Source organism: Arachis ipaensis, chromosome B8 (genome assembly GCF_059453495.1).
Source record: "Arachis ipaensis isolate K30076 ecotype BB chromosome B8, ASM5945349v1, whole genome shotgun sequence".
Taxonomy (NCBI): Eukaryota; Viridiplantae; Streptophyta; class Magnoliopsida; order Fabales; family Fabaceae; genus Arachis; species Arachis ipaensis.
The window spans coordinates 137807804-137835361 of NC_142443.1; the positions used below are offsets into that span (position 1 = coordinate 137807804).

Here is a 27558-nt window from a genome sequence, read left to right on the forward strand (position 1 = left end):
TCCACCTTATCCCATCACCATGTCAACTATCACCACGAACTCCACCGTGACCACTGGGTCCACGGCTGCCTTAGACTCCTCGTCCACCATAACTGCCGCCGCAACCTCTTCTACTGCCGTAACCCTACCATCACTGCTGTTGTCCCTTTCACCGTGACAGGAAATAAATATATCTCACCGCTCTGTTCTTGTGGCCGCCGCTGCTGTGCTCCCCGCTTGCCTAGTCTCGCTGCATGTGCTTTCTATGGCAGCCGCCCAGTTCTTTCCATCGATCTACTCTTTTTCACCGCTTCCTCCTCTGTATCCACCACCACGACATTGGTGACCACCATGCTCTTGGCACGGCATCACCAAATGACAGAAAAGCTATCCGGTGATAAAGAGATCTGAAGAAGAAGAAGAAGAAGAATGAGAGAAAAATAAAGTGACCCAGAGATACATATATAAATTATTGTTTCTTGGGCAACATTTACATATTCATTAGAGACTCACAAAAATAAAATGAGATGGTATAAAATGTCAATTTTGACAAACAGTTTCAACCAAATTCACATGCAGCCTGTAAAATGTCACAAGTGAACTATGCATACAAAGGATCACAATCTCATTCCCTTATATAGGTATCTACTCATATTTATTGCAGCTACTAAAAAGAAAATATTAACAAAATTTGCTCAATTTCCCTCCTCTGAAACTATGGTGTTATTCAACATGGCCGGTGCACAAATATAGTGCCCGAGATAGATATGTATCCAAATGAAACTATTTTTTATTTGAAAGATAAGATTGAAGCACGCATTAGAGACTATGTTACATATTTAAGTTTTTTTATTAACTAAATTTAATTAAATTGAATAGGCAATAATTTGAATTTTTAAAATTAAATTTTAGTGTAAATTACTATTTAACCCCTCAAAATACATATATCAACTTTTTATACATACGCATAGCTATAGCATCCTTGAAGACATGTAAAATAATGGCGTTTCATTACAAATTCTTACTAGTGTCAGTGTCATACAAAGATGTTACAAAATTACAAACAATACACAAAAAGTAGCTAAAACAAGTTCTTGCACCTAATTCTAGGACATGGCAGTAACATAGTTTTTTTCTTAATCATCCTTGTCCCCATGCAGGGACTTGAGCAAGCTCAAGCGCATGTACTGATGGTGCCGGTAGTGCAGGTCGCTGTGGTGGTGCTGGCAACGATCTTCGTGGCGCTGGTGCTGGCAGCGATCTTCTAGCCGGTCGTGGTGGTGGTGGCGGTGGTGGTTGTGCTCGTCCTGGTATCCATCCCCGTGCTGGTGTTCGCGGAGGAGTATATCCTTTAGATTCTTTTGCATACAAACGGTGTCTTCGCTCTCTTACATATACAAACCAAAAGATCAAAGAGAACATAACGGAGAAAGAGATCATAACCAATCCAATGTAGATCCATTTGGAGTAACGGCTTAGATCAGGACAATGGTTGGTTGATATCTCGGTAAGAGTTTCGAGAACGAAGGTGCAGTCTTGTAGCTGAACAAGGGAAGGAGCATTGTTGTTCAAGGCGTTTGCGACGGTTATTGCAGAGGTAACTTGGTTGGAGAATGTAGGGGTTAATCGTCCTTGGGTTATGCATATCTCAGATGGTGAAACTTGGCACACAAAGTTGCTATAAACCTGCATCATAATGCAAACTTCAACACAATATGTCTCGTATATTCATCAGATAGTCTTAATTACTGTTTTCTAATCTGTACATCTTAATTAGTCATTTGTACAGGATGAAAAACAGAGTTGAGAAAGAAAATGAATATATTAGAGATATAACCATTCGTCACTTTTTTTTCTTATCAGCTTAAACTTTTAGAAGAACTAATATCATGAAATAGTATCAGGATTTTTATGACTAAAAGGTCTAAAGTTCGATACTTGTTGAACCCCAAAAGAAAAAAAAATTCATCATAAAGCAAAAACAAATAGAGAAAGAAAATCTATGGATTTTTGGAGGTTGGGTGCTCATTATGATCACTTTCTAGATTTCGAGAGGTTTTTAATGTTATATTTTATAAACAATTTTTTCAAGGAACCAACGTTTTTTAACCAACAATCAGCTAATAAAATAGTGAATGAGCAAAGATTAATAATTTGAGTTGTTAGTGCAGAGAAAAAATGAAAAATACTAGCTGATTGTTGACTGAGAAATGTTAATGTGCACTCTTTTACAAAAGAGGAATGCTAAAGGGTCATCAGAATTTATTGTTTAGTCATCAATGTTTAAAAGCATAGGATAAAGTATGTTGTTGGATTACTGTACTAGAAAAACTAGACTAAAAGAATTGAGTTGATGGCTAAATAGTGGCCGAAAACAATAAATTTTGATGAAGGTTCTGTTAATGTACCTCTGTGGCATTGCTTACGCTCACTTCACGAGGATCACACTGTCTATCAGTCAGATCAGGCCGGAACGGATCGCAAAGGAGCGGCATCAACGGACCGGATTGATTATAGTACAGAGGCGTGAAATTTGGGGCGAAATTTATGTTGGAAACATTTGTGATGATCTGGTTGACCAAATTGACTAGCTCAGAAGTGACTTCTTTGCTTCTTAGCAATGTTTCTTTTGCAGTGGCTTTGTCCAAGCATGGCATAATCTCATCCATGGCTGTGCTTTCAGTGGCACTGGGAAGCATGTTCCACTGATTTATCGCTACACAAGTGTCTGTTGTCACACTATCAAATGCAAGATATTTAAAGGTTAGAATTTAAATAAGCTTCACACTGTTAATATAAACATCACATGTAGATTACACGGATCTCTGATAAGTATCTAAGGAAAGTGGGAAACTACAGCTTAAAGGATTTGGATCCTCTAAAGTTTTAATTTCACTTTAGAGAGTAAAGTGTGATCTCTCACCATTTATTTCATAAGTGGGACCAAGAATAAATATGAAAGAAAAACTATTCAAGAATAGAAGATCACACTTTAGTCTCTAAAATAAAATTCAAACTTTAAAGGATCCAAATCCCAGCTTAAAAGCTAGCTATTAAAGGGAAAGAACTGCTCTCCTTAAATACAATATTAAGCATCCAGGCTACTTGATGTAAGACTTTAGACACCCATAATGCCCAATTCCCTAACAATCTACTTTGAAGTTAGGTAATATTACACATGATACTTCTCCATTTGTACTGCATTTGGTTTTGAGAACAAGTCATTTAGAACCGGATACAAAAGACAAAGACACAAAAATGAGTGTTTTTATATTTTGTTTAGTGGTAAACCGAATATAAGATAGAAAAAATAATAAAAAGTCTAATTTACCTTATTTTTTTCACACACAAGTTAGAATAAAAAATAAATTAATAAAAATATAATTATAAAAATTTGATAATGATAATAAAAGAAAAAGTATCTGCATTCAGTATCTGTCTCTTTCCTGCATTCAGTATCTGTCTCTTTCCTGTCAGAAAGGACACAAAATAGTCTGTCCATGTCCCTTTTGACCATTTTAGGGAGGGAGAAGGAGACTTACGTGTGGAGAGCGAGGGACAAGCCACATAATATAAAGGTACCGGTAACAAGAATCCATCCTGCGATTATCAAGCTGCAATTATTTATGTCAAAGAATTTCATGAGAATAGAATATGATGCAAGAAGTGAAGTTTAAGTTTGCTAGAAAATAAATCACAGAACTGATATGATATGATAGTATATCTTACTTACATATACACAAGGAGCTGTTGGCCAAATATTGAGAACACTGAAGTAGAAACAACAAATCAGAACATCAATTTAATACCACTAGGAATCAAGAAACTCTCCATCTAAATTGAGTGATAGAAAGGGACTCACAAAATCCAAGAAATGTCAAGACTATCATAACAGCAGCTATGATGATAAGTGCCATCCTCCTGTATCAATTTCAAGGAATTAGGGGCATGTCTGTTTCAGTTTTTATGTAAAAGTGATTACACAAAAAATTTCAGACAAAGTCCTAATACTAAAATCATTACACAGAATCTAAGAGATCTTGTATGTTGTCGGAGTTCTCCTTTGTTTGCTCAGCAAGTGTGCCAGCTGCAGCATTGATCTTTGTTTGCGCCGCATCAATATCGGTTTGAACATTAGCCGGGAGAAAAACTCTATCAATTCCAACCTGCTTTGCTTGAACAAGATTATCCGAGACACTCCTGAGTTTATCCTGGGCAGAATTGGCTTGATCTACGACATATTGCAATGTTTTCGTTGTACTACGATGAAAACTTCCCTGTCCAATGTAGAGGACCGCACATCCGATCCTGTAAATACATCGAGACAAGTAAGTAACTTGTAATACACGTCAAAATAAACCTGAAACCAGAAAACCAAATGAGAAAGAGGGAGGAGAGATTTGTACATTGCTATAATTGTGAATAATATCAGGAGAATAAGGGAGAGAACATAGCATGTTGGAGAGTAACCATAAGGCTCACGCTTACGACACAAGTAAGAAGAGACGAAGAGCAACAAGCACAAGCCAAATCCCAAGAACCAGATTGCTGCAATGACGAATATCGGAACTGCAGTATATGTTGCAGACTGCATTTTATGGTGAAAAAATAGTAGTGAGTAGAATTGGTTTGTAAAGTACTAAAGACAGAAAGAAACAAAAATTTAAAATAACCATAAAAGAGAAACTAAAGAATGATACAAACAACTAAATTTGAAGTATCATAATACAGGGTTCTTAAAAAAAAGCGAAAATGAAGGTGGACAAGTTCAGTACTCACTTAATTGTGTTTCCCTTTCATAGTGATTGACTTGCATTGCCATCTTGCTTTCTTATGTGACATGCATATGTTTGAAGTTATGTACAAAGCAAATTATATAAGGATTGGTTATCATTTACTAGAAATCTGAAACCAGATTTTAACACAGTAGAACTTGTTTCTTATCTTCAACTATTGTTAATGAAGATTTTACATAAACCTTCCAAAACACTGCCATGTCTATGAGAAATGATTTTTAGTGTGAGTGATTTTGTTATGAGTAGTGTTAATCTCACCTCTCCTTGTGATTTTCCTTCTCTGCCTCTTGTGAATTCTATGGAATGCTATAATTATATGGGGAGTGCTAGGGGAACAATGAAAATTTTGAACAACATGAACAACCACCAATCAAATGAAAATACACTACACTCTAATTTAATGCTACTAATCAAATTTACTCTTTTAACCCTATTAATTCATATTGTTTACACATTGTTCAAAAACTTTGTTGGTTACCTATACTTTTTCTAATTATATTTTAGCCTTGTCCCAAATAGGGAGCTTTAGGTGATCAAAACATAAAATTACAGTTCTATCCTTGCTGAAATACTAAAATAAAAATTTTATCTCTCCCTTTACCTTTCTTTCCTAGCTCCCATAACCATCACAAAAAAAAAAAAATTTTAATGTTCATTCTTTTGATAAAAGCTTATCTAGGCATTCACATTTTGCATAAAGCTACAAAAGGCCCCAAAGAAAACACGGTTATCATCATAACATGTAACACTTTCAAAGACAAGAATGATCCTTTCTTACTCACTTTACCTAAAAAGCTCCACCCTTTTGGCAAATAATCCAAAACTGAAAAATCATATGCAAGTCCAAGAACAAGAAATTTAAGTAGCAATGCTTAGCAGACACAGAAAGAAAAAAACTACTAGTAAGGGTTTTGATGAACTTACAGCCCAATAATGGTGGTCAGTGATATTCCATCCATTTGTATAGACTTTGAAGCCATCAAGAGGGTCTTTTCTTCTTGTTCTCTCTGCAGCTAAGGGAAATGGAGGGCTCTCAAATGGTTCTGCTGCAATTTCAAACCCAATATACCTCTCTGGCTTTAACCCCTTAGAAGAAAGCCTTAAAACATTTCCTCCATTTTCTTGCCCTACAAAAACTAAACAAAGCTTCCATAAGTACAAGTGAACTAACTCACTCACCCCTTCACCTTAGCAAGAAAATTAACAGCCTTTTAGGTTTGAGTGAGTATATCACCCTACATTGTCATAGTTGTAAGCAAAAACGTTGGTTCTTTAAAACTTTTGGTTAGGTTCCAAAGAGTAAAGAGAGTATGAAAAAGGAAACAATATATACCTGAAGTTGGAAAGTAAAGGCCTTTTTGTGAGAGAACAAAGGAAGTAGAAGAGTGGAAAATGAAGAATGTGAGGAGAACACAACAATGCAGGTGGTGGTTGTGGTAGCTTGATGACATCATGTGTGTTAGTGAGTGAGATCAAGGAAGAAAACAACAACAAAGTGGCTTGTGAGTTGAAGAGAGCTAAGAAGAGTTTGTGTCTAGTTGGTACTCACTTCAGTGCCAGTGGGAAATGGCAATGTGTGCCTGTGAGTGTGGGACACAGTTGCGAGAGAGAGAGAGAGAGAGATTAATGGTGGGAAAATGGGAAAATCTTGGGTTGGGAAACATGTTCCACATTAAACCTCGTTACTGTTAGCTTGAATGATATTTCTAATATTTATTTTTTGTCTCACTTATAAAATAAATAATGAGAGATCACATTTTATTTTTAAAGTAAAATTTAAACTTTAGAGGATCCAAATCTCTGTTAAGTGTTAAGACTACCTCACCTTTTTTTTGTTAATTAAAGATAAAAAGATTCGAACTCATAACCTCTAAATAAATATGAAGAGATTATACCATTTAATATTACCTCACCTTTATTATGCCGGAAAAAACCAATTAAAACCATATTAGGTTAAAGATTAATATTTTAATATTGTGGCTTTGTCCTTAGCAGGGTACATATAATAATGAAAAGAGAATTTACTATATAACCAATGAATTATAATTCAAATTCATCTAAGAAGCTACGGGTTCGAGTCTCTTATCTTTAGTAAAAAAAAAAAAAGTTGTTTACTATATATTATCGTTATATTATTTTGTAACGAATTACATTCAAACACCAAATCTGTTTACGTTATATATTCTGATATCAGTTTCCATACATTTTCTTTTTCAATTATCATTTAAAAAAATATTATATAATCAATTATATGTAAATTAATATTTAATAATTATTTATGTTAAAATAATTCTTTCTTATTATTATTATTATAATTTTTTTATGTTTTAGTGAAACAATCATTAATCAATGATTCAATAATTTTAATTTTATAATAAATTATATTCTATATCAAATATACTAATGTGGCACATTTTAGTACCAATTTAAATATTTTTCTTTTCTCAATTATTTTATAAAAAAATATTATATAATCAATCATAGATAAATTAACAGAGTTAAATCCCATTTTAGTCCTTGAGATTGGCAGGTTGTATTAATTTGGTCCCTGACTTTTCAATTGCTACAATTTGATCCTCGAGATTCAAAAAAATGTACCAATATAGTCTCTTGTGTATCTTCCGTCGCTGGAATTCAACACTGTTAGTGGCATAGCTCAAGTCTTGTCACGCTAGACATATTAAAACGACGTGGTATGCGTTTTGGCGCTAAAGAAGGCACTAAATGACGTCGTTTGAGGGTTTAAACAATACTAAAACGTTATATCCCTCCCTTTTGATATTGTTCAAACCCTGAAATGACATTATTTAGTGCTCTTTTAACGTCAAAATATGTACAACGTCGTTTTAATATGTCTAACATGGTAAGACTTGAGTTATCTCACTAAAAGCGTTGAACTACATTGGTGCACTTTTTTAAATTTGGAGGACCAAAGTATAGCAATTGAAAAGTTAGGAACTAAATTAGTGCAACTCGTCAATTTCAGGGACCAAAATAGGGTTTAACTCTAAATTAACATTACATGATTAGGTATGTGAAGATTTATTAGTAATTCTATTATTTTATTTCATATATTTTTTATAATCATCGTGACTTTTTTTATATTACGGTGATCAATAATTTTAATATTTTATTTTATATTTTTTTAAAAATTATTACTATTCTTTCTTATATTTATGTGCATATTATATATAGTATTTTTTTTCTTATTATTCATAAGCGTAAATTTTAGAGTCAAATATGCTGTCGTGGCGCATTCTGGTATCGTCTACAAGTTGATGCTATTTTTAGAAAATATCATGTATTAAATAATTAGATTTATTAATATTTAATTATTAATTATTGTGAAATTTGTCAATAATTATAATATATTATTATTTTTTACTACTCAAATAAATAATTTTATTATTATTATTATTATTATTATTATTATTATTATTATTTTGACAACATTTAGCGAATACATAATAAATCCAGTTTAAAATATTTTAGTTCATTTTTCTTATAGATATTGAGTTATTTGTTTACTACATACGACACTTTTTCTTTTTTAAATATAAATACTTTGTGATTTTTTTATTTTATTGATTATTATTTGATGTTAGTATAAATAACAAAAAATATATGAAGTTATTTTATATAAGGTAAATATATTTATGAATAACTTATTTTAGAAACATATTTCCGACATAAATATAAAGAAATAGATTTTTTTTTGTACATTGTACAAGTATATACACTAGTATAATTAAAATGAGATTTTTTCAATTAATAGTATAGTTAACTGTGTGACATACTTTTAAAAGTATTTTTTGATTTATTTGATTTAATTAAGATAAATATTAAATTATTTAATAAATTATTTGACTATATTAACTATTAAATTATTTAAATATCAAATATTTTATATATCGTTATATATTATTCCGTATATAGTACGAATAATAATAATAATAATAATAATAATAATAATAATAATAATAATAATAATATTACAAAGTCATTCTAATTTATTCTTTTTTATCAGCATTTAGCTATTAGCTTATTTTTAATTATAAGTTTATGTTAAAAAAAAAGTTCTAAAGAAATTAATAAAATGTGTATACTAACTAACATTACTAATCAATATAAATAAGAATGGCTGCTTCTGAAGTTTGCTCTAGTAATAATAGGCAAAGTGGCAAAGTCATAAAAATAGGTTTGCATATAAATATCACATTTTCTCAAGGTTTGCTTCATACTCCATATTTTGAGTTCAAATTCTATTAACTGGATAAAGTGTAATAAGATTCCGTTGATTCTTGGCAGGATATGTAATCTCGCGTGAAAATATTTATAATTTTACATAGACTACCAATATTCCCTAAGCTTCACAGGGAAACCATGTTCATATGATCATATCCATCGAGAGGGTTAGTGTGACAATAGTCAAAAGTTGAAGATGGTTAAGAGTTTGATGGAAATTGGAAACCTAAAGAGATATAAGGAGAGAATGTGGGACCCAGAAAATATGAGTAAATTTTTTTTTTATAATAATCAAATAAAAAATTAGTCTGTGGCAGATAAGTTTTATTTAAAAATTTGTTGTTAGTTAATAAATTATTATATACAAAAAATAAAATTTAAATTATACATATTTATTTAAATAAATTAGCGAGCTAACTGTTAAACTAATCCTACTTATTTAATAGGAATAAAAGTGGCTCATATCCCAATGTAATTTCCAACACTTACTGTGTGGCTTTTGACTTTAATACAAGTATCCAACTGTGGACCACTATCACAGCCGGTTTTCCTGCTCTTGCAATTTTTTTTTTTTATATTTAATTATTTTTTTCCCCTCACCTATTCAAGGGTTTTGTTTTTTGGACTTGCCTAACCTTTTGAAGCTTTCACAGAAACACTGTGGCCAGTAATAAATAATTGGGTCTGGCCTATTTACGCATTTAAAAAACGCAGGCTCATTAAAATAAGCGACATAAAAAAAAACGGACTAACTTGTAGTAGATTAAACGGATTTATTCGGCTAATGAATCTTAACTCACACGGCATTTCGCCTCCTCCTTTAAAATTGAGGTTATCTAATCTACCTAACAGAAAAAAAAAAAAAACGGATTTACTCACACATTTGAACAAAAAAACGGATTTACTCGTACGGTCTTTTTTAAGAGCATAAGAGGAAGGAAACAGAATCGCAAGGCAATTACTGAATGGCAAAGTCTCTGATATAGATATATCAAAATATCTATACTTCTGGATCATACGTGTGTGAGTCTAACAAGAGATGCGTGTTCGCTATTGATAATCTGCAAAATCAATCCTTTAAAAAAGTGCCATTGCAATAGCAGTGGGTCAGAAACTTTGTTTAGAAGTGGTCTTGTGAGGGTAGGAGGATTATTTGCTGAGTAAATTCCCAAAATGGTCTCTCAGATTGAGCCCGTACACCAATGTTACCCCTGACTTTTAAAATGCTCTAATTGCACCCTTCAAATTGAGCTCCGTGCAAAATCCTGGTCCTTCCATCCATTTCCAGCGTGACTCAGCAGCCGGAGCGCTGAGCTAGCGGTTTGTGATCCACGTAGGCAGCCTCGAGGGTACTTCCATTGCTTGTTAAGAAGAGGACAGTACTACCTACCGCAAGGTTTCTTCTTCTACTTCTCTTCTTCTCATATCTACTTGCTCTTTCTTGCTTGCTTTGTTGATCCACTTTCTAATCTTGCTAAAAAGTTGATTTGATTTTGGAGGCTTGCGATCTAACTAGCTTTTGTAGTGTTAATCTGAGATCAGGTGTCATTGTGATAGTTCTAGATGATTGATTATGTTCCGTTAGTTTCACTCTAGAAATCTTGATTGAGATCTGTGTTTTGATGACAGGGATGCAAGAGGCCGCAAGGTGAGATTGGAGGAACTCCAGCGAACATGAGTGGTTGTTCTTCACTACAGCCAAGCCCACAGTCATCAGCGTTCCCAAGCCCTGTTCCTTCCTACCATGCTAGCCCAACTTCCTCATCATTCCCCAACTTCCTCATCATTCCCCAGCCCCTCTCGCATTGATCCCAACCTTCAAAACCCCTCTTCATTCCTCCTACCATTCATTCATAACATCACCTCCATCCCCACAAACCTTCCTCCTCTTAGAATATCCAATAGTGCCCATGTTACCCCTCTTCTTTCTTCCCCAACCTCCAGGGGTTCTAAAAGGAAGGCGGATTTCGAATCCCTCTCCAATGTCTCCTCTCTTAATTCGTTCCGCCATCCTCTCTTCACGGTATCCGCCCCATCCAGCCCCTCCTGCCACCACCAATTGGCTACTTTCACCATTCCTGAGTGTGATGAATCTGATGCTTCCACTGTGGACTCCGGTCGCTGGGTTAGTTTTCAGACAACGACTGCCTCGGCTGCTCCTCCATCGCCTACCTTTAACCTTGGAAAACCAGCAATGCAGCAGATCACTCCCCAGAGTTCCATGGATATAAATGAAGGCATGCAATGGGGCCAGGCTGCAGAGAGAGGAAGACCATCGGATTTTGACTTTGAGAATGGTAGAGTGAAGCCATGGGAGGGTGAGAGGATACATGAGGTGGGAGTGGATGAGTTGGAACTTACTCTAGGCTGTGGAAAGGCCAGATGTTGAAAACAATGTTTAGGGCTACCTCCAGGCAAAACGGCGTCGTTTAAGGCTGCCTACGTGGACCACAAACCGCTAGTTCAGCGCTCCGGCTGCTGAGTCACGCCGAAAATGGGTAGAAGGACCAGGATTTCGCACGGAGCTCAATCTAAAAGGTGCAATTAGAGCATTTTAAAAGTCAGAGGTAACATTGGTGCATGAGCTCAATCTGAAGGACTATTTTGAGATTTACTCATTATTTGCTAATGTGATATTATTAATGAAATGTTAGGGATAAAATTTTTTGGGCATGGATTTCGCGGGCTTAATGAAATTTCGGCCAGATTGTTGGGCGTAAAGAATATAGGAGGAGAACTGTCTATGTTTTAAAATCCATAAAGAAAGGAGAAAAAATATTTTAATGAAATAGGAAAAAAAAAAAACAAGAGTAGCGTGAAGATCCAATAAAATTAAAAAACAGTGGCTGGTGCTACATTAAAAATATGTGAACATTAAAAAAAAATTAATAATTATAAATTTTATGTTTCTTAAGTATTTCATAATGTATTGGTGTCATATCTAAATTTTAATATTTTTATTTATTTTATTAAAAATTGAATGGACTAGAAGATCAAAAATCTAATTAAATATTATTCATCAATTATATATATATATATATATATATATATATATATATATATATATATATATAACATTCTTATTCTCACTTAACAAAATTATTAAAAAATGTTAACATATAAAATAAGAAGTTATTAAACTACTCTTCTACCTTAGCCTTTCGGATATATATATCTAAACACTTGACAAGTTAAAAACCAAAAATGAATTAAAATTGACCAAATCATTTGTTAACACAACCTTAACCAAATTATTGATTCTGATACTGCTGCATTACCAAGACGGATGCTATTGTCGGGCAATCTTGAGATACCAGCAAAGAACCAATTGGTCCAAGTTCTGGGTATTCATTTCTCTTGAGAGCGTATGCCAATTCACCTTGTGGCCTTCGACCCACAAGAACCAAATTGCAATGAGTGAACTCGCAGATCACAGCAACTGTTTCTGCTGCATCCTTTACTGCTTTCTCTTCGTATGTCACAAAATCATCGTTAGCTACTTTCGCCTTGAATTCATTAAGGAACTCCTCATCCTCAGAGATTAATTTGGTGCTGAAAGAGGATTCTCCCACATCCACTCTAACGATATCTCCTGTGGTACTTGGTTTCACGACAAAGCGAAGAACCACCAATCTTATGCCAGGGTGCTCGGCCATTCGAGCACCATAAGCAAGGGCCTCGCGATCATCACTTCCACCAAAGAAAAGCACTGTAATGGAATAAGAAACATTGCTTGCAGATATATGGGATGTACCACCAAGGCCACGATCAACGAGAATTCCAACTGAGCATGGAGCATTCTCAAGGACCCTTCTGTTAACATATTTAAAATCACTTCTTGTTGTCTTTAATGAGACATCCAATCCTTGGTGCTTATGAAACGGAAGAATGATTACTGCAGCTTTCTTTCCCCCCAGCAGTTGCACAAATGTCTACGTGCATGTCTGCCATAGATGAGATTTCGGTCATTGGTTTGATAGACACTTGACTCAGTTGATGATAAGCCTCAAATGCCACAATTAAGTGATCAGCATCAGAGGGACGATCCTTATTCCAAAATGACAACCCATTTTTCCTTGCCTTATGTACCATTAATATTGTTGATGACCTCTCAGAAAATTCTCTGAGGTGCATTGTATACACACAAATTCCACCGGACTTCTGGATTCCTCTTGAGGCTTCAATCAAGTTTATCATTGATAGAATATTTCTTGCATTATGGAAACAACAAAGAATCCTCAATTGGCTGTTTGTGTTCTTCCTTGCAATTGTTTTGTATTTGTAATCATCTATTTTTCCCCTTCTTGCAGGCTTATACACAGCCATGACAAGAGGAGTGGTAATGAATGTGGTATACTGCCATAAGAACCATAATGGCAAAGGTTTGATCATTTAAAACCTTCCTATCTTTGCCAATGTTGAGAACAATCAATTCAACCAAGCCCTTACTGTTCATTAGGAATCCCAGAGCTAAAGCCTCTTTCAAGGGTACTTTACAGAAGAGTGATACAACAATGGTTCCAACAATCTTCCCAAAACAAGCAGTGAAAATAACTAAGGCCAGAATACCCCATGACTGCAGGCCGTGAATGGTGAATACGTTGGTCTTCAATCCACTTGACACAAAAAAGAGTGGGAGGAAAATGCCCGAAACAAGATCCTCTACTTTCTCCACAAGAGCACTGGTAAATGGTCCATCTTTTGGAATCATCACGCCAACAACAAATGCACCAAACATGGCATGGATTCCAATAGCATCTGTAACAAAACCCGCGGCCAAAACAACAACTAATGTAGCACATATATATATCTCATCCACCGGCTCGCCTTCATTACATCGTTGTGTAATCCTTTTAAAAATCGGAGGGACAATGATGATTGAACAAATAACAAAACCACATCCACATAAGAAGACCCACAATGACACTAGTGGAGACTCGCTATCGCTTGACAAGGCAACAGCAAGTGCAAGCAGAATCCAAGCAGCAATATCATTTACTGCTGCGGCTGACATAGCCATTCTACCAACATTGGTGGTTAGAAGTTTTAACTCGGCCAAAATACGAGCCAACACAGGGAAAGCAGTTATGGATAGAGCTACACCCATAAACACAAGAAATGCAGTACCATTTACACCTTTGGCAATTGTTTCTTTAAGAGCAAATGACGAACCAATTCCCAAGGCAAAAGGTATATTTATTCCAGCAATAGCAATGGCAAGGGTCTGTTTTCCTGTTTGACGCAAAGATCTAGGATCTAACTCTAGGCCTGCAAGGAATAGAAAGAACAAAAGGCCAATATTTGCCAGAGTATCCAGTACTATAAGACTTTTGGAGGGGAAAACAGCATTCAAATAGCTTTTATTTCGTCCTAATGCTGATGGCCCAAGTAATATTCCTCCCACAATCTCTGCAATGACTCTTGGCTGCCTCAAAGGCCTTATAATATATGCCAATCCTCTTGTGACTACAAATACTAGGCATATCTGTAAAATAGCCATCGAGAGTGCAAAATCAAGAGGGTTATCTCCTTGAAACACACCATTTGATGTTGGTTTCATGGGTGGGGGGCAAGCACTTGCAGAAGTAGCATTGGTAACCATTTTCACCCTGCAAAGTCCAAAGCTACACCAGACTCTCACTTAAATTTATTGCACGTTACTCCAACAGCAGGAAGGCCTAGTGTGGAAAGAGCGCAGTAGTTAATAGATCATGAAGTGATTCCTAACCCGCGCTTTACTTGATAAAATTGTGAAAGAATAAGAAAAGAAGAGATGAAGAATATTATACTTTGTATTTCTTGATTGATTGAATTGAATTGAATTGAAGTGTGTTGTAAACTATGAGGGTAAAACTAAATATATATAGAACATTGTCCTATGAAAGATAAAAGCAAATAAAGATAAGATAAAAACAATTAAAGAGAAGATAAAGATAAGATAATAAAGACTAAAATTGTAATTGAATTTATGTATTCTGTTGGGTTGAATTTGTGGGCCACGAGACTTCTTTATTGTTGTCATGGACTAAGGTAGAAGAGTAGTTTAATAGAAGTATTTTCAGTTTCTTATTATCTATTTATTCTCAATATATTATTCTTGCTCGGACAAAATTTATAAAAAAATAATTCTATTAATTATGCCCATTAACATTGTTATTACAATAACAAATATTTTCGTTATCTTTAATAATAAGGTTTATTAAATTTGTTGGTAACTCCTAAAGTCCATATTTATTTGAATAATGCTATAAGTCTTTTTATAAATTAAGTCTAACTAAATTAAACAATAAGATAAAATAAAATTTGTTAGTAACTCTTAAGGTCCATTATTCAATATTAAAATAAAATAATGCTTATTGTAAATGATATATTTTTTAATCAACGCGGTAATTATTGAAACATGAAAGCAAAATTCTCTGTAAAAAAAATATAATATAATTGAATGGTATTTAAGCCATCCATTTTGAATGAATTTTTTAAGTAATATATTAAATTAGGTATTTATTTCGGTATCATGATAAAGTTATATGAATTAGTACGATAAAAATATTGACGAATAAAAAAACGACATATAACCTATAATTCTATAATCTTATATGGACTATAAATATAAAAATATTTCAGTATCATGATAAATTTATATGAATAAGTACGATAAAAATATTGACGAATAAAAAGACGACATGTAGCCTATAATCTTATAATTCTATATGGACTATAAATACCTCTCTTAATTGATGAATAATATTTAATTAGGTTTTTGACATTCTAATCCATTTAATTTTTAATAAAATAAATAAAAATATTAAAATTTAGATATGACACCAATGCATTATGAAATACTTAAGAAACATAAAATTTATAATTATTAATTTTTTTATTTTTTTAATGTTCACATATTTTTAATGTACCACTACTGTTTTTCAATTTTATTGGATCTTCACGCCACTCTTATTTTTTCTTTTTTCTTTTTTTCTTTGTTCTTCTTATTTCATTAAAATGTTTTTTTTCTTTTTCTTATGGATTTCAAAACATAGATGAAAATGGATCCTCTCTATTTTTTTTTGTCACCGGAGAGAATAAAGTGTAATCTCCCATCTTTAATTCTACAAGTGGGATTAGAAATAAATGTAAGAGAGAATGCAATGAAGAGTGAGATTTTTCACTGGATACCCTCCAGTTTTTTTTTCCACTAGAGATGATCCACTCCCAAACATAGATAGTTCTCCTCCTATATTTTTTACACCTAGGCCAAAATTTCGTTAAGCCCACGAAGTCTATGACCCAAAAAATTTTATCTCTAACATTCCATAATAATATCACATTAGCAAATAATCCTTCTGCCCTCACAAGATCACTTCTGAACAAAATTTCTGACCCACTTTTATTGCAATGACACTTTTTTAAAGGACTGATTTTGCAGGTTATCGATAGCGAACACGCGTCTCTTATTGGACTCACACACGTATGATCCAAAAGTATAGATATTTTGATATATCTATACCAAAAACTTCGCCTTACTAAATTACCTCAATTTAAACATTGTTATTCTTTTCCTCTTCTTTCGTAACTAACACTATGTTTGATTTAAGGAAAAACAAAAAAAAAAAATGAATAATTTTTTTTATTTAAATGTTAAAAAAATGGAAAAGAAACAAAATTTTGGGATGGATGTTACTAAAAAAAATTTTCATCCATTACAAACAAAAAAATAAAAAAAATTATTTTTTGTGTATTTACAATATTATCTATAATTCTATTATTATTAATAATTATCAATATAAAGTTAGTTTTAATATATTATCATCATGGAGATTCACATTTAAACATTATATATGTATTAGATAAATAATTTAAATTAAATATATAAAATTATAATATTTTATAATATTTATAAAATATAATAAAATATAAATAAATAAAAATATTTATACTTTATTTTATTATAAGAATATTAATATAATTTTATATTATTATGATTTTTTTTATTTTTTTAATCCAAAAATATTTTTTTAATTTTTTTTATCTATTTTCTCTTCATCTAAACTATACACAAATAATTCTATTTTTTTTTATTTTTTTTTCTATATCCAAACAAGAGTAAGTATAAACTAAAAAAAAAAACTTTGAAAATAAAAAATCTCAAAATAACTCAAGTTTTAAATCAAAAATATTTTTTTTAAATATAAAGTACATACAAATATCTTAAAAATCTCAACCAACCGTTTCTAAAAAAAAAAATCAACGATAAAATTGTTAATCTTAAACGCGATAAATTTGACTATTTCTTCTGTCTTGTACACATTAATCATTCGTTCACTCACTCCAATTCTTCTATCTTAATTAAGCTTCCTCCATCTCTCTCATACTCTCTCATAGGTCATAGATCAATGCACTACAACAAAATCTAGAACTGATGAAGTTCAAGGTAGCGAATGCATCGGAATACCTGGTAATAACAGGTGCAGGGATCAAAGACGTGAAGCTTGCGAAGAAAGCATGGGTATTGCCATGGCAATCATGCACCACCTTGGACCTTTCTCCGGTAAACTACACGTTCGAGCTCCAAGCCATGAGCGCCGAGAAGCTCCCTTTCAAGCTTCCTTCGGTGTTCACAATTGGTCCACGTGTTGACGATCACGAGTGTCTCCTAAAGTACGCCAAGCTCCTCTCGTCCCATGATAAGCTCTCCAACGACGTTAATGATCTGGTCCAAGGAGTCATTGAGGGCGAGACGCGTGTTCTCGCAGCTTCTATGACTATGGATCAGATCTTCAGGGGAACCAAGGAGTTCAAGCAAGGTATGCAATATCAATAACCAACTTTTTTTTTCCCCTTCTCTGCCTTTCAACTTACTTTCTTAAATCAACAATGTATCTAAATTTAAATTATATTTAGATAGTTAGATATGTATCAATGTATCATAGTATCATACTTCATAGAGTTGATTTATGATTATAGTAGAAAAAAAAAGTGGGGTTAAAAGGCCTTATTAAGGTAGAAACTCAGGTGCAGTCAACTTCACGTAAAGTTGATAGCTAAGAGCTGTTAGATGATTTGACTGATTTGACTAAATTTTCATCTAACAGCTTCGAGATATCAATTTCACGTGAAGTCGACCTAAGTTTAGTTTTCACCTTTTTAAAAGTAATGCTAGAGAACTAATGTTTTGGCCAATATCTATTACCTTGGAACTTCTGAAAAATTATGATTGCACCTTATTGTGAACTTCTAAAAACTTATGAGTAATAGAAATAACATACATCAACTAGTTGAAACTAACATACATGTAACCGTTACTTGAAGGTGTGTTCGAGAAGGTTCAGCTGGAACTGAATCAGTTTGGGCTGCTGATCTACAATGCCAATGTGAAGCAACTGGTGGACGTGCCGGGACATGAGTACTTCTCTTACTTGGGCAAGAAGACTCAGATGGAGGCCGCAAATCAGGCCAAGGTTGATGTTGCTGAGGCCAAGAAGAAGGGTGAGGTTGGTGCCAAGCTCAGGGAAGGCGAGACGCTCCAGAATGCGGCCAAGATCGATGCTGAGACGAAGATCATTGCCACTCAGAAGAAAGGCGAGGGCGATAAGGAGGAGATCAACGTAATTAAATAATGTTTTGTATTTTCATTATTCTTTAATGAAAGAAATACATAGTTTAAATTGATATAGTTTTGAAACATGTTTATTTGAGTGTTGTAGGTGAGGACATCAGTGAAGGTGTTCGAGAACTTGAAGGAAGCAGAGGTGGCAGAGGCAAATGCAGAGCTGGCAAGAAAGAAGGCGGAGTGGTCGAAGGTGGCTAAGTTGGCGGAAATGGAGACTACAAAGGCAGTGTCTTTGAGGGAGGCAGAGCTGCAGGGCGAGGTTGAGAGGATGAATGCTAAGGCGAAGACTGAGAAACTTAGAGCTGATTACCTTACCAAGGCAAGCGTTGAGTATGAGACCAAGGTTAGTGCCTTCAGAACTTTTTTTAAATTATTTTTTATATAAAATTTAAATTCTAACTCTAAACCCTAAGCCTTCTATAAAAAGTAATGATATTAACTAACTAAAAAATAATTATCTATAATTATACTATACAACTTATTAATTAGTATCCTTGTATACTATTTCTACTCATGAAGTATGTAATCTCACTGAATTTCTAAGATTGGCCATTGGACAAAGTAAAATAATGCAACTTATCATCAATTCTTGAATTTTGCAATAATAACTGCATGATAACATTTTGAATTTATCAAATACTTTTTGTTTTCTGTGAATTTTGCGATATTAGATAGTTGATTCAAACACTTTTGCTCATGATGTGTCAATATACAAATGCGGAATGAAATCCTAGTTACTTTTACTCTTTATGGATCCATAACAAGTAAAATTATTTGATAGGCACAAGAGGCCAACTGGGAACTATACAAGAAACAAAAAGAAGCAGAAGCAGTTCTTTTCCAGAAGGAGAAAGAAGCTGAAGCACAAAAGAAATTAGCAGAGGCACAGTTTTTCGCTCGCCAACAAACCGCCGATGCACAGCTATACGCGAAGAAGAAGGAGGCAGAGGGGCTTATGGCATTAGGGAAAGCCCAAGGTGCATATCTAAAGACACTCCATGAAGCAGTTGGAGGAAACTATGCAGCTCTAAGGGACTACTTGATGATAGAGGGTGGAATGTATCAAGAGATTGCTAAGATTAATGGCGACGCAGTACGTGGACTCAAGCCGAATATCAGCATTTGGACTAATGGCAATGACGAAGGCAGTGATGGCGGTAGTGCTTTGAAGGAGGTTGCCGGTCTGTATAAGATGCTGCCACCTTTGTTTAAGACAGTTGAAGAACAAACTGGTATGCTGCCTCCAGCTTGGATGGGAACCTTGACTCAAAAGAATGTGGATCAAACTTCTCTAAAGTGAAAAGATTAATAAAATGATAGTCCGAATCAAATATATATCATTTCAGTATTTTACCAATCTCTTTAGTTTAGGAGATTTTCTTCAAAAGAATGTTTATATTATGTGTTAACTCATCTACCATTAATATGACATGATTAAGTATTAGTTCTCCTCAATAAATTTGCTTAGTTTCTTTTGTTATTAGGCTATTTCTACATTCAATATATAGTATTAACTTCATAATTTCTTTTTTTTTTTTAAAATCACTCATTGAGGTACACTTGAAAAATGTAGCAAAAAAAAAATGATATCTTAAGCTAAGGCTACATTTTTTAGACTTTGGAGACGCTTTAGTGAAAATGCCTATATTAGCATTGCCTATTTTAAAAGAATACGCTTTTTTGTATCAAGGGCTACGTTTTTTATATTTGAAAATAAGGTGCGCTTTTGAAGTGATGCTCTTCAGAACCAAAGACTACACTTTTCAACACTAATGATTACCAGAATTCAAAAGAATAAGCTACACTTTTCTTTGTTATGACATCACTTTAGAAACGTAACAACATTATATACCTATAACTATTCTATATAAGTGTAGCCTTAGATTCCTTACTCTTTTTTTTTTTTTTTTAATTTCTGTCTCTCTATATATATATATATTAAATTAGTCAAATATTATAAAATAAAAATAAGAGTAAAAGACAAATAGGTCTCTGACCTTTTTTTTGCGGACATTTTGGTCCCTGACCATTGAAAATACTTTTTAAGTTCCTGACATTCTTAAAAGTTGGACGGATCGGTTCCTCCGTCAGACCCAACGGAAAAGTCTGACGTGGCTCCCGTAATGCTTGTCACCGTATACGCGTCGCCTAGTAGACTTTCCTCTCACGCTGGTAGACTTCCCTCTCACGCTTACGCGTCGCCATGAATTCTCCACTTTGCATTTTTTTTTTTTCATTTCTTTCAAGTCATTCTTACCTTCAAAACTTTAAATACTAATAAAACACTAATAAAATACATAAAAAATAATAAGAAATTTCATAAAAAATTTCATATAATAAAAAAAATTTAGATGACCTAAAAAATAATAAAAAAATAATAATATACATGAAAAAATAAAACATTAAAAAAATATAAAAAATATTTATCACATAAATAAAATAAATACAATAAAAATAAAAATATGAAAAAGAGTACTATATATTTTATAATATCAAACAAAAAGAAAATGTTCTATAATTTTTTTAGTACGGTTAGTACTCTTTAATTTAGTATCATTTTGAACTATAAATTTTTATTATTTATGAATATTTTATTACTTATCATTAGTATATAATAAAAACAAAAATAAAGTACAGAGAAGTACAATAAAAACAAAAAAAAAAAGAAAAAAATTTCATACAAACATAATATATAATAATTACAACCAACAACATATATCATATGAACAAAAAAATTATAATAAGTAAATAAAATTTATATGAATAAAACCAAATAAAAAAATAAAAAAAATTTATACACAACATAAATATAGTATAATAAATGATAAAAAAAGAATTTATATAAACAAAAAAATAATAAAAATATCATAAAAATTAATAAAAATAAGAATTTATATTAACAATAGTTGTCATATGAATAAAAAAATACAATAAAAATATAACATTAGAACACTAAAAAAATAATATTAAAATATTTATCATATAAATAAAAAAATACAATAAAAAACATAAAAATCAAAATATGAAAGAGAGTACTAAAAATAATAAAAAAATTAAAATATTTACATTAGCGTGATTGAAACAAATCTAAAAGATTTTGATGAAAAAAAAAGGGTTAAGTACGATCTTGGTCCCCAACTTAGAGGCTGAAAATCGATTTCGTTCCCGACCATTTTTTCGCTACAAAATGATCCCCCAAGGTTTCAATTTGTTTTAAAATCGTCATTTTTACCAATTTTATTTTTTTATTACCAAATTACCCTTCATTAAAAAATTATAAAAAAAAAGAAAGAAAGACATCAAAGGGACCGAGAGAGAAAGAGAATAGGGAGATGGGGGAGCGAGAAAGAGAAGGGGGGAGAAAGAGAATCCGGGGGAAAGGGGAGGGAAGGCCGCACCGTCGCACCGCTGCACCCTGTGATCGGAAGGGAAAACAGAGAGCAAGAGAGGAGAAAGCTAAGGGAGAAGAGAGAGATCGGAAGGGAGAAAGCTAAGGGCCACCGCTGCTGCCCCTCGCCGTCTGTAACACCCTACTATCAAAATGCCACGCTTCCGACTACGTCACTCTGATAGTTCGGATATTACGACGAGTCTTAAAATATCTAATACTAAAATATGGGACTGTTTAAAATTGAAACCGAATATTCAAAACATACATCCATACTTTTCAATACAATTTACAATACTTACAAATAATACATACATATATACATCATGCCAATATATAAACTTCACATAACAAAACTCCTATCCTTCTTGCAAAAGTTATAATATTAATGGCAAGGGAAGAGTAATAATAACTAAACTAAAACATCTTCTATCGTATAAGCTAAACTCAACTACTCTTCATAAGCTTCTTCGTCCGTTTCCTGAAAAGAGAAGTCTGTAGGGGGGTGAGAACCTAACCACATGGTCTCACCACATATTTTCAGAGTTTGTTATAAGATGTTTAGCAGGTAAATTGTTTTTCAAACTCAGTGATTAAGTATCCAGAAATCCAAAATACAGTTTTTCCTATAAAAGAAAATTAAAAGTTTTCTAACATTATGAATGACCAATCTGTTCCAAACATAGGTTCATTAAGTCTATGCTGAACCAGCTTGATTTTTTATACTTTACTAATAAATCAATCAGAAACCAATCACAAACTTCAACTCAGCGACTCAACCAATTCCACAACCAAATCATCATCTCATCATCAATATCCAAACTCAAAGGTACCACGACAGAAACAAACATAGGCAAAACATACAAGGAAAACACAGGTATAAATTACAATTACAGCAATTAGCTCAGATAACAATTAATAACAGTTAAGCAATTAGGCAGACCCAAACAAATTCAAACTCAAGCAAAGCATACAAGTGCATATGATGAATGCCTATCCTATGACTGTTGATATCAACTGTCGGTTACGTAGCCATCCCGACATGTTCTCAAGCTCAAAAAAATACACCATGGGAAAAATCCCCAAGCTGACATGGGGAAAGAACACCCCAACCTCAATAATATCCATGGGACGAATCCCAAGCTGACATGGGGAGAAGAGACAACACCCCAAGCTGACATGGGGAAAATAATACCCCAAGCTGACATGAGAGAAATAACACCCCAAGCTCAATATATTCAATCATTTCTCATAATTATCAGTTTCATTTTCGATACTAATTCATATCTCATTTTCACATTCATCCTCATTGTCATTCAATTATTCAAAAATCATACTAAAAAAAATCAATCTTCACTCTCATACTCATTCTCACCATACCACTTGTTACTTTCTTCAATAATTCAGATTCAAAATATAATTCATTCTTTTCTAAATAAATCAAGCACCAAACGTAAACTTTTTCTTCATAATTCCCAAAAATCAAATTATAAAATCCTTGAAAATCTAAATCTTTCTAAATAACCATTTATAAACAAAGGCTTCAATTTTTATAAAAATTTGGACAGCATTTCCTCTAAAATTCGAACTATGTCACCTTTGCGGGTCCCATCAAAACCACATTTTTCAACCCATTCTCACTAGTTTTCAATATCAAATCCTTTCCAAAATCAAACTGAATTCCAACATTAAACATCTTCCAGTAATTCAAAGAAAATCAATTCAATAACGACCAACTTAACAAACCAAAATAGTGAATCAAAATAACTAGCTTCCTCAATAATTCAGCAAACCAGTCAAATAAATAATCACAACCATCTAAATAGTTCAATTCAATTCATAAAACTCATGTAATTATAAACATATATTTTTCATACTATTATCGACTTATAACAACTCTTAAAAATAAAATGAATTTAAGAAAACGCCCCTACCTCGACACGTTCAAACCACAATCCAAAGAAATTCCTTTCCTCTCGACCCGAAATCAATGGCAACTGAAACCTCAGCTCTGCTTGCTTCCTCAAACGTGACGTGCGACCTCGGTTTCTAATTCCTAAAACATCAATATCGTGGAAACCTCAAAACACACAACAGAAAACCAAAGGTGAGGATTTCGGGGTAGGGTACTGGAACAAAAGAATGACACGCTAGCCACCCCAAACTTAACTGGCAGTAGCTCCGACAGCGGCCAGGAGCTTCAGTGGCTCAGCAACAACCTTAATTTTTGACATGCAAACCCATAAAATTAACCCTACAACATCTATACATCAGAATCCTTAACCACAGGTAGCTAGAATAATTACAGAAAGAGCTTCAAGGCGCGGGCAACTCACTGTAAAAAGAAGAATGACAAAAGTGGAGCGGCTGCTCCGATGGCGACCTCCGGCAGCGGCGACGGAGACAGCTTCACGGACGGCAACGTGGTTTGGTGATGGGTGGACCGGTAGCGACAGATCCGATGCGCGTCTCCTCTCTCCGTGGCTGAGCTCCCTCGCGGTTCTGTTTCCTCCCTCGCACGTCCTTCTCTTGTGACGGAACAGTGGCGGCGATGGCATGAAGCACGGCGCGACGGTGGTGACAAGGCGTGGTGAAAACCGGCGACGGCATTAATGACGCGGCTGACGGCGATGGCTTTATGGACGGCGACGCGGCTGACGGCGCGACTCCCTCTCCTTGCGACGGCGCAGCTGGCAGTGGCAAGGACAGACGGCGGCGACGGGGTTGACGAGCTCAGCAACGACGACCAGGAGTGGCAGCTCCCTGGATGACGACGGCAGCGAGGTAGACGGCGGCGAGCTTCTCCTCCCCTGGCGCTCCCTTCCTCTCTCTCGGATTTCCCTCTCCTCTCATCCCTTTCTTCTCCCTCGGTCCCCCTTCCCAGATCCCCTATGAAGCATGGACATTTCGCTGAGTTATCGTGTCCGCGTGTCGGACACATTTCGGACATGACACTCACCGACACTCGTCTGACACGCGTGTCTGCTGTGTCCAACCGTGTCTTAGTAAAAAATAAAATATTCTTTTCCGGACACGCCTGGACACACCTAAATACAATCACGTATCCGCGTGTCCAGTCTTATTCTTAACATATATTCTTAAAATAAATTTAGATATAGTATATATTATTATTTATTAAAACAAAAAATATTTTAAATATTTGATATAATTAAAATAAGACATTAAAAATAATTAAAAATTTTAATTTATATTTTGATATCATAAAATATCAAAATATCATTACAATTTATCTAAAAAATAATTTATATTTTATATATATGCGTGTTCCCGTGTCATGTAAGATTTTAAAATTCGCGTGTCGACGTGTCCCGTATCGTATCGTGTCCCGTGTCCGTGCATCATAACAGATCCCTTTGTTTTTTTTTTCTTTTCCTTTTCTTCTTTCTTCCTTTGAACTGCTAGGTTAGGTTTGTGTTTAGTGTGTGTGTTGTGTGTAGGTCTGACTGAGTGAGTGAGGGGTTGGATTCAGCGTGTGTGTGGGTCAGAGTGAGAGAAGGTGAGTGAGTGTAATTAGGGTTTGGGGTAGTGTAGATTATTTTAGGTATTTTTATTAAAATTTTAGGTATAATAATGTAATTTTATAAAATAAATAAAAAGATAGAATAATAATTAAAAATCAAATTAGATTTAAAGCAGGGGCGGAGCTACCTATAATAAAAAGGGGGTAATGGCCCCTCCCAAACTTCAAATTTTCTTTATAAATTGTGTACAAATTTTATTTTACCCTCCTTAAAAATTTTATTTTATTTTTTTTATTACAAGATTAATTTTTAGCCCCTCCTTCAACTTCAACCTAGTTTCGCCCCTGATTTAAAGTAGTCATCCTTAAAATACTTTTTAATTACCAATTTATAAATTATTGTTAGTTAAAAGCTAATTTAATAAAAATCGAAGATAAGTAAATTAATTCTTTATTATTTATAAAATAAAGTTAAAAATATAAATATTTAAAATTAATGCATATAAAATACTCACTATTTTTCAATTATAAGAACTCTAAATAATAAATAAGAATATACTTAACTTATATATAAAAATTTCTAAAAATATAATATTAAACAAATATAATAGATAGTAAATAATTTATTAATAACTTTTTAAAATTGTGTGTCTTACACCGTCGCGCCGCCGCTCCTGCTCCTCATCGTTCAGTCCTCGCCGCTGAATCTCACCGTGTGCTGCGAGCCGTTTCTGCTCCTACTCCTCGCCCTCGTCCTCGTCGTCGTGTCGCCACACCTCCTCCTCACCGTCGCACCTCGTCTCGTCATTTGTTTTGGTAATTATATTTATGAATTTTTGGTTCTTGTAATTGAAGATGAAATTGGGGATTTTTTGAGTTCTGGATTCTGATGATGATGACGATGATGATAATGATTTTCTGAGTTTTGAGTTTTTATTTTTTTGAATTTGAGTTCTGGATTTTTTTTTCTGAGTTTGAGTTATGGATCCTGAGTTCTGGGTTCTGATGATGATGTCGATGATGATGATGATTTTCTGAATTGTGGTTGATGTGATGCAAATGGTGATGGAGTAGCAGTGGGTGGGGGTGGTGGTGGTGGGTTCTGATTTTGAGTTCTTATGATTCTATTATCTATTGTTCTTATGATGATGGTGGTGGTGGTGGTGGTGGTTCAGCTTCGCTTCTGGTTAATTTTGGAGAAGAAGGGGGAAGGGTATAAATGTCCGAATGACGATTTTAAAATTACATTAAACCTTAGGGACCATTTTGTAGCGAAAAAAGGGTGGGGACGAAATCGATTTTCGGCCTCTACGTTGAGACTAAAATTGTACTTAACCCAAAAAAAAATTAGAACGAAGAACATACAGAAAAAATTACTGTAAAAGTTATATGCTTACTTGCATCTTTTTTATAGAAGAAAATGAAAGGTAGAGTTGGTAAAAAAGGAATAAATTTCTCATCTAATTTCTCAACTGTAATCAACATTCCCCAATGTAAATGCAGAAGCTAGAATTTTTTGCTTCACATGAACGTACGTTCAGAGGTGAAAGCAATTCTGGGTTCAGAGTTTCAGAAAGTTGCCAAACATAAAAATGAGACGTTCAAGACACTCAAACGGACTTCTCTTTCCCAACGTGAATCCTAAACACACCCTAAATTGCTAGATTTAATTTACTTTTCTCTCATTCGATGCCTTGATATGTTTGTTTGAGTGATTTAAAGTTTTGAAGGCAAGAATAGCTTGAAAGAAATGAAAAAAAAAAACATGCAAAGTGAAGAATTCATAGCAAAGTGGAGAATTCATGGCGACGCGTATGTGACCCACGCGTACGCATGACAAGCATTACGGGAGCCACGTCAAACTTTTTCGTTGGGTCTGACGGAGGGACTGATCCGTCCAACTTTTAAGAATGTCAGGGACTTAAAAGTATTTTTCAATGGTCAGAGACAAAAATGTCCGCAAAAAAAATGTCAGAGACCTATTTATCTTTTACTCTAAAAATAAATACATAATAATAATATACAATAATCTTTAAATAATAAAATTTATCCTTAAACTAAC

The 27558-nt window shown here is 33.8% G+C and overlaps 2 protein-coding genes and 2 pseudogenes across 4 annotated transcripts; 2 read left to right on the plus strand and 2 right to left on the minus strand.

Annotated features, from left to right (window-relative positions):
- Nucleotides 1-970: 970 nt before the first annotated feature.
- Nucleotides 971-6461, minus strand: LOC107613965 (uncharacterized). Of its 2 annotated transcripts, none has more exons than XM_016316168.3 (9): nucleotides 6109-6461; nucleotides 5700-5911; nucleotides 4386-4567; nucleotides 4003-4287; nucleotides 3842-3900; nucleotides 3713-3749; nucleotides 3522-3593; nucleotides 2388-2718; nucleotides 971-1665 (listed from the first exon to the last, which is right to left on the minus strand). In XM_016316168.3, the coding sequence occupies exons 1-9, from the start codon at nucleotides 6227-6229 to the stop codon at nucleotides 1120-1122; spliced, it is 1845 nt and encodes a 614-aa protein (XP_016171654.1). In that variant the 5' UTR covers nucleotides 6230-6461; the 3' UTR covers nucleotides 971-1119. The 2 variants fall into 2 exon arrangements, with proteins under 2 accessions (XP_016171654.1, XP_016171655.1); XM_016316169.3 differs by having other exon boundaries at nucleotides 5700-5902; nucleotides 6109-6459.
- A 2451-nt stretch (nucleotides 6462-8912) lies between these two features.
- LOC107611711 (BES1/BZR1 homolog protein 2 pseudogene) lies at nucleotides 8913-11533 on the plus strand (annotated as a pseudogene).
- A 738-nt stretch (nucleotides 11534-12271) lies between these two features.
- Nucleotides 12272-14622, minus strand: LOC107612105 (cation/H(+) antiporter 18 pseudogene; annotated as a pseudogene).
- A 2814-nt stretch (nucleotides 14623-17436) lies between these two features.
- LOC107611713 (flotillin-like protein 4) lies at nucleotides 17437-20071 on the plus strand. 2 transcript variants are annotated; one of them, XM_016313611.3, is made up of 4 exons: nucleotides 17437-17821; nucleotides 18327-18622; nucleotides 18722-18970; nucleotides 19409-20071. In XM_016313611.3, the coding sequence occupies exons 1-4, from the start codon at nucleotides 17437-17439 to the stop codon at nucleotides 19925-19927; spliced, it is 1449 nt and encodes a 482-aa protein (XP_016169097.1). In that variant the 3' UTR covers nucleotides 19928-20071. The 2 variants fall into 2 exon arrangements, with proteins under 2 accessions (XP_016169097.1, XP_088352804.1); XM_088496678.1 differs by having other exon boundaries at nucleotides 18327-18542; nucleotides 18780-18970.
- Nucleotides 20072-27558: the final 7487 nt, after the last annotated feature.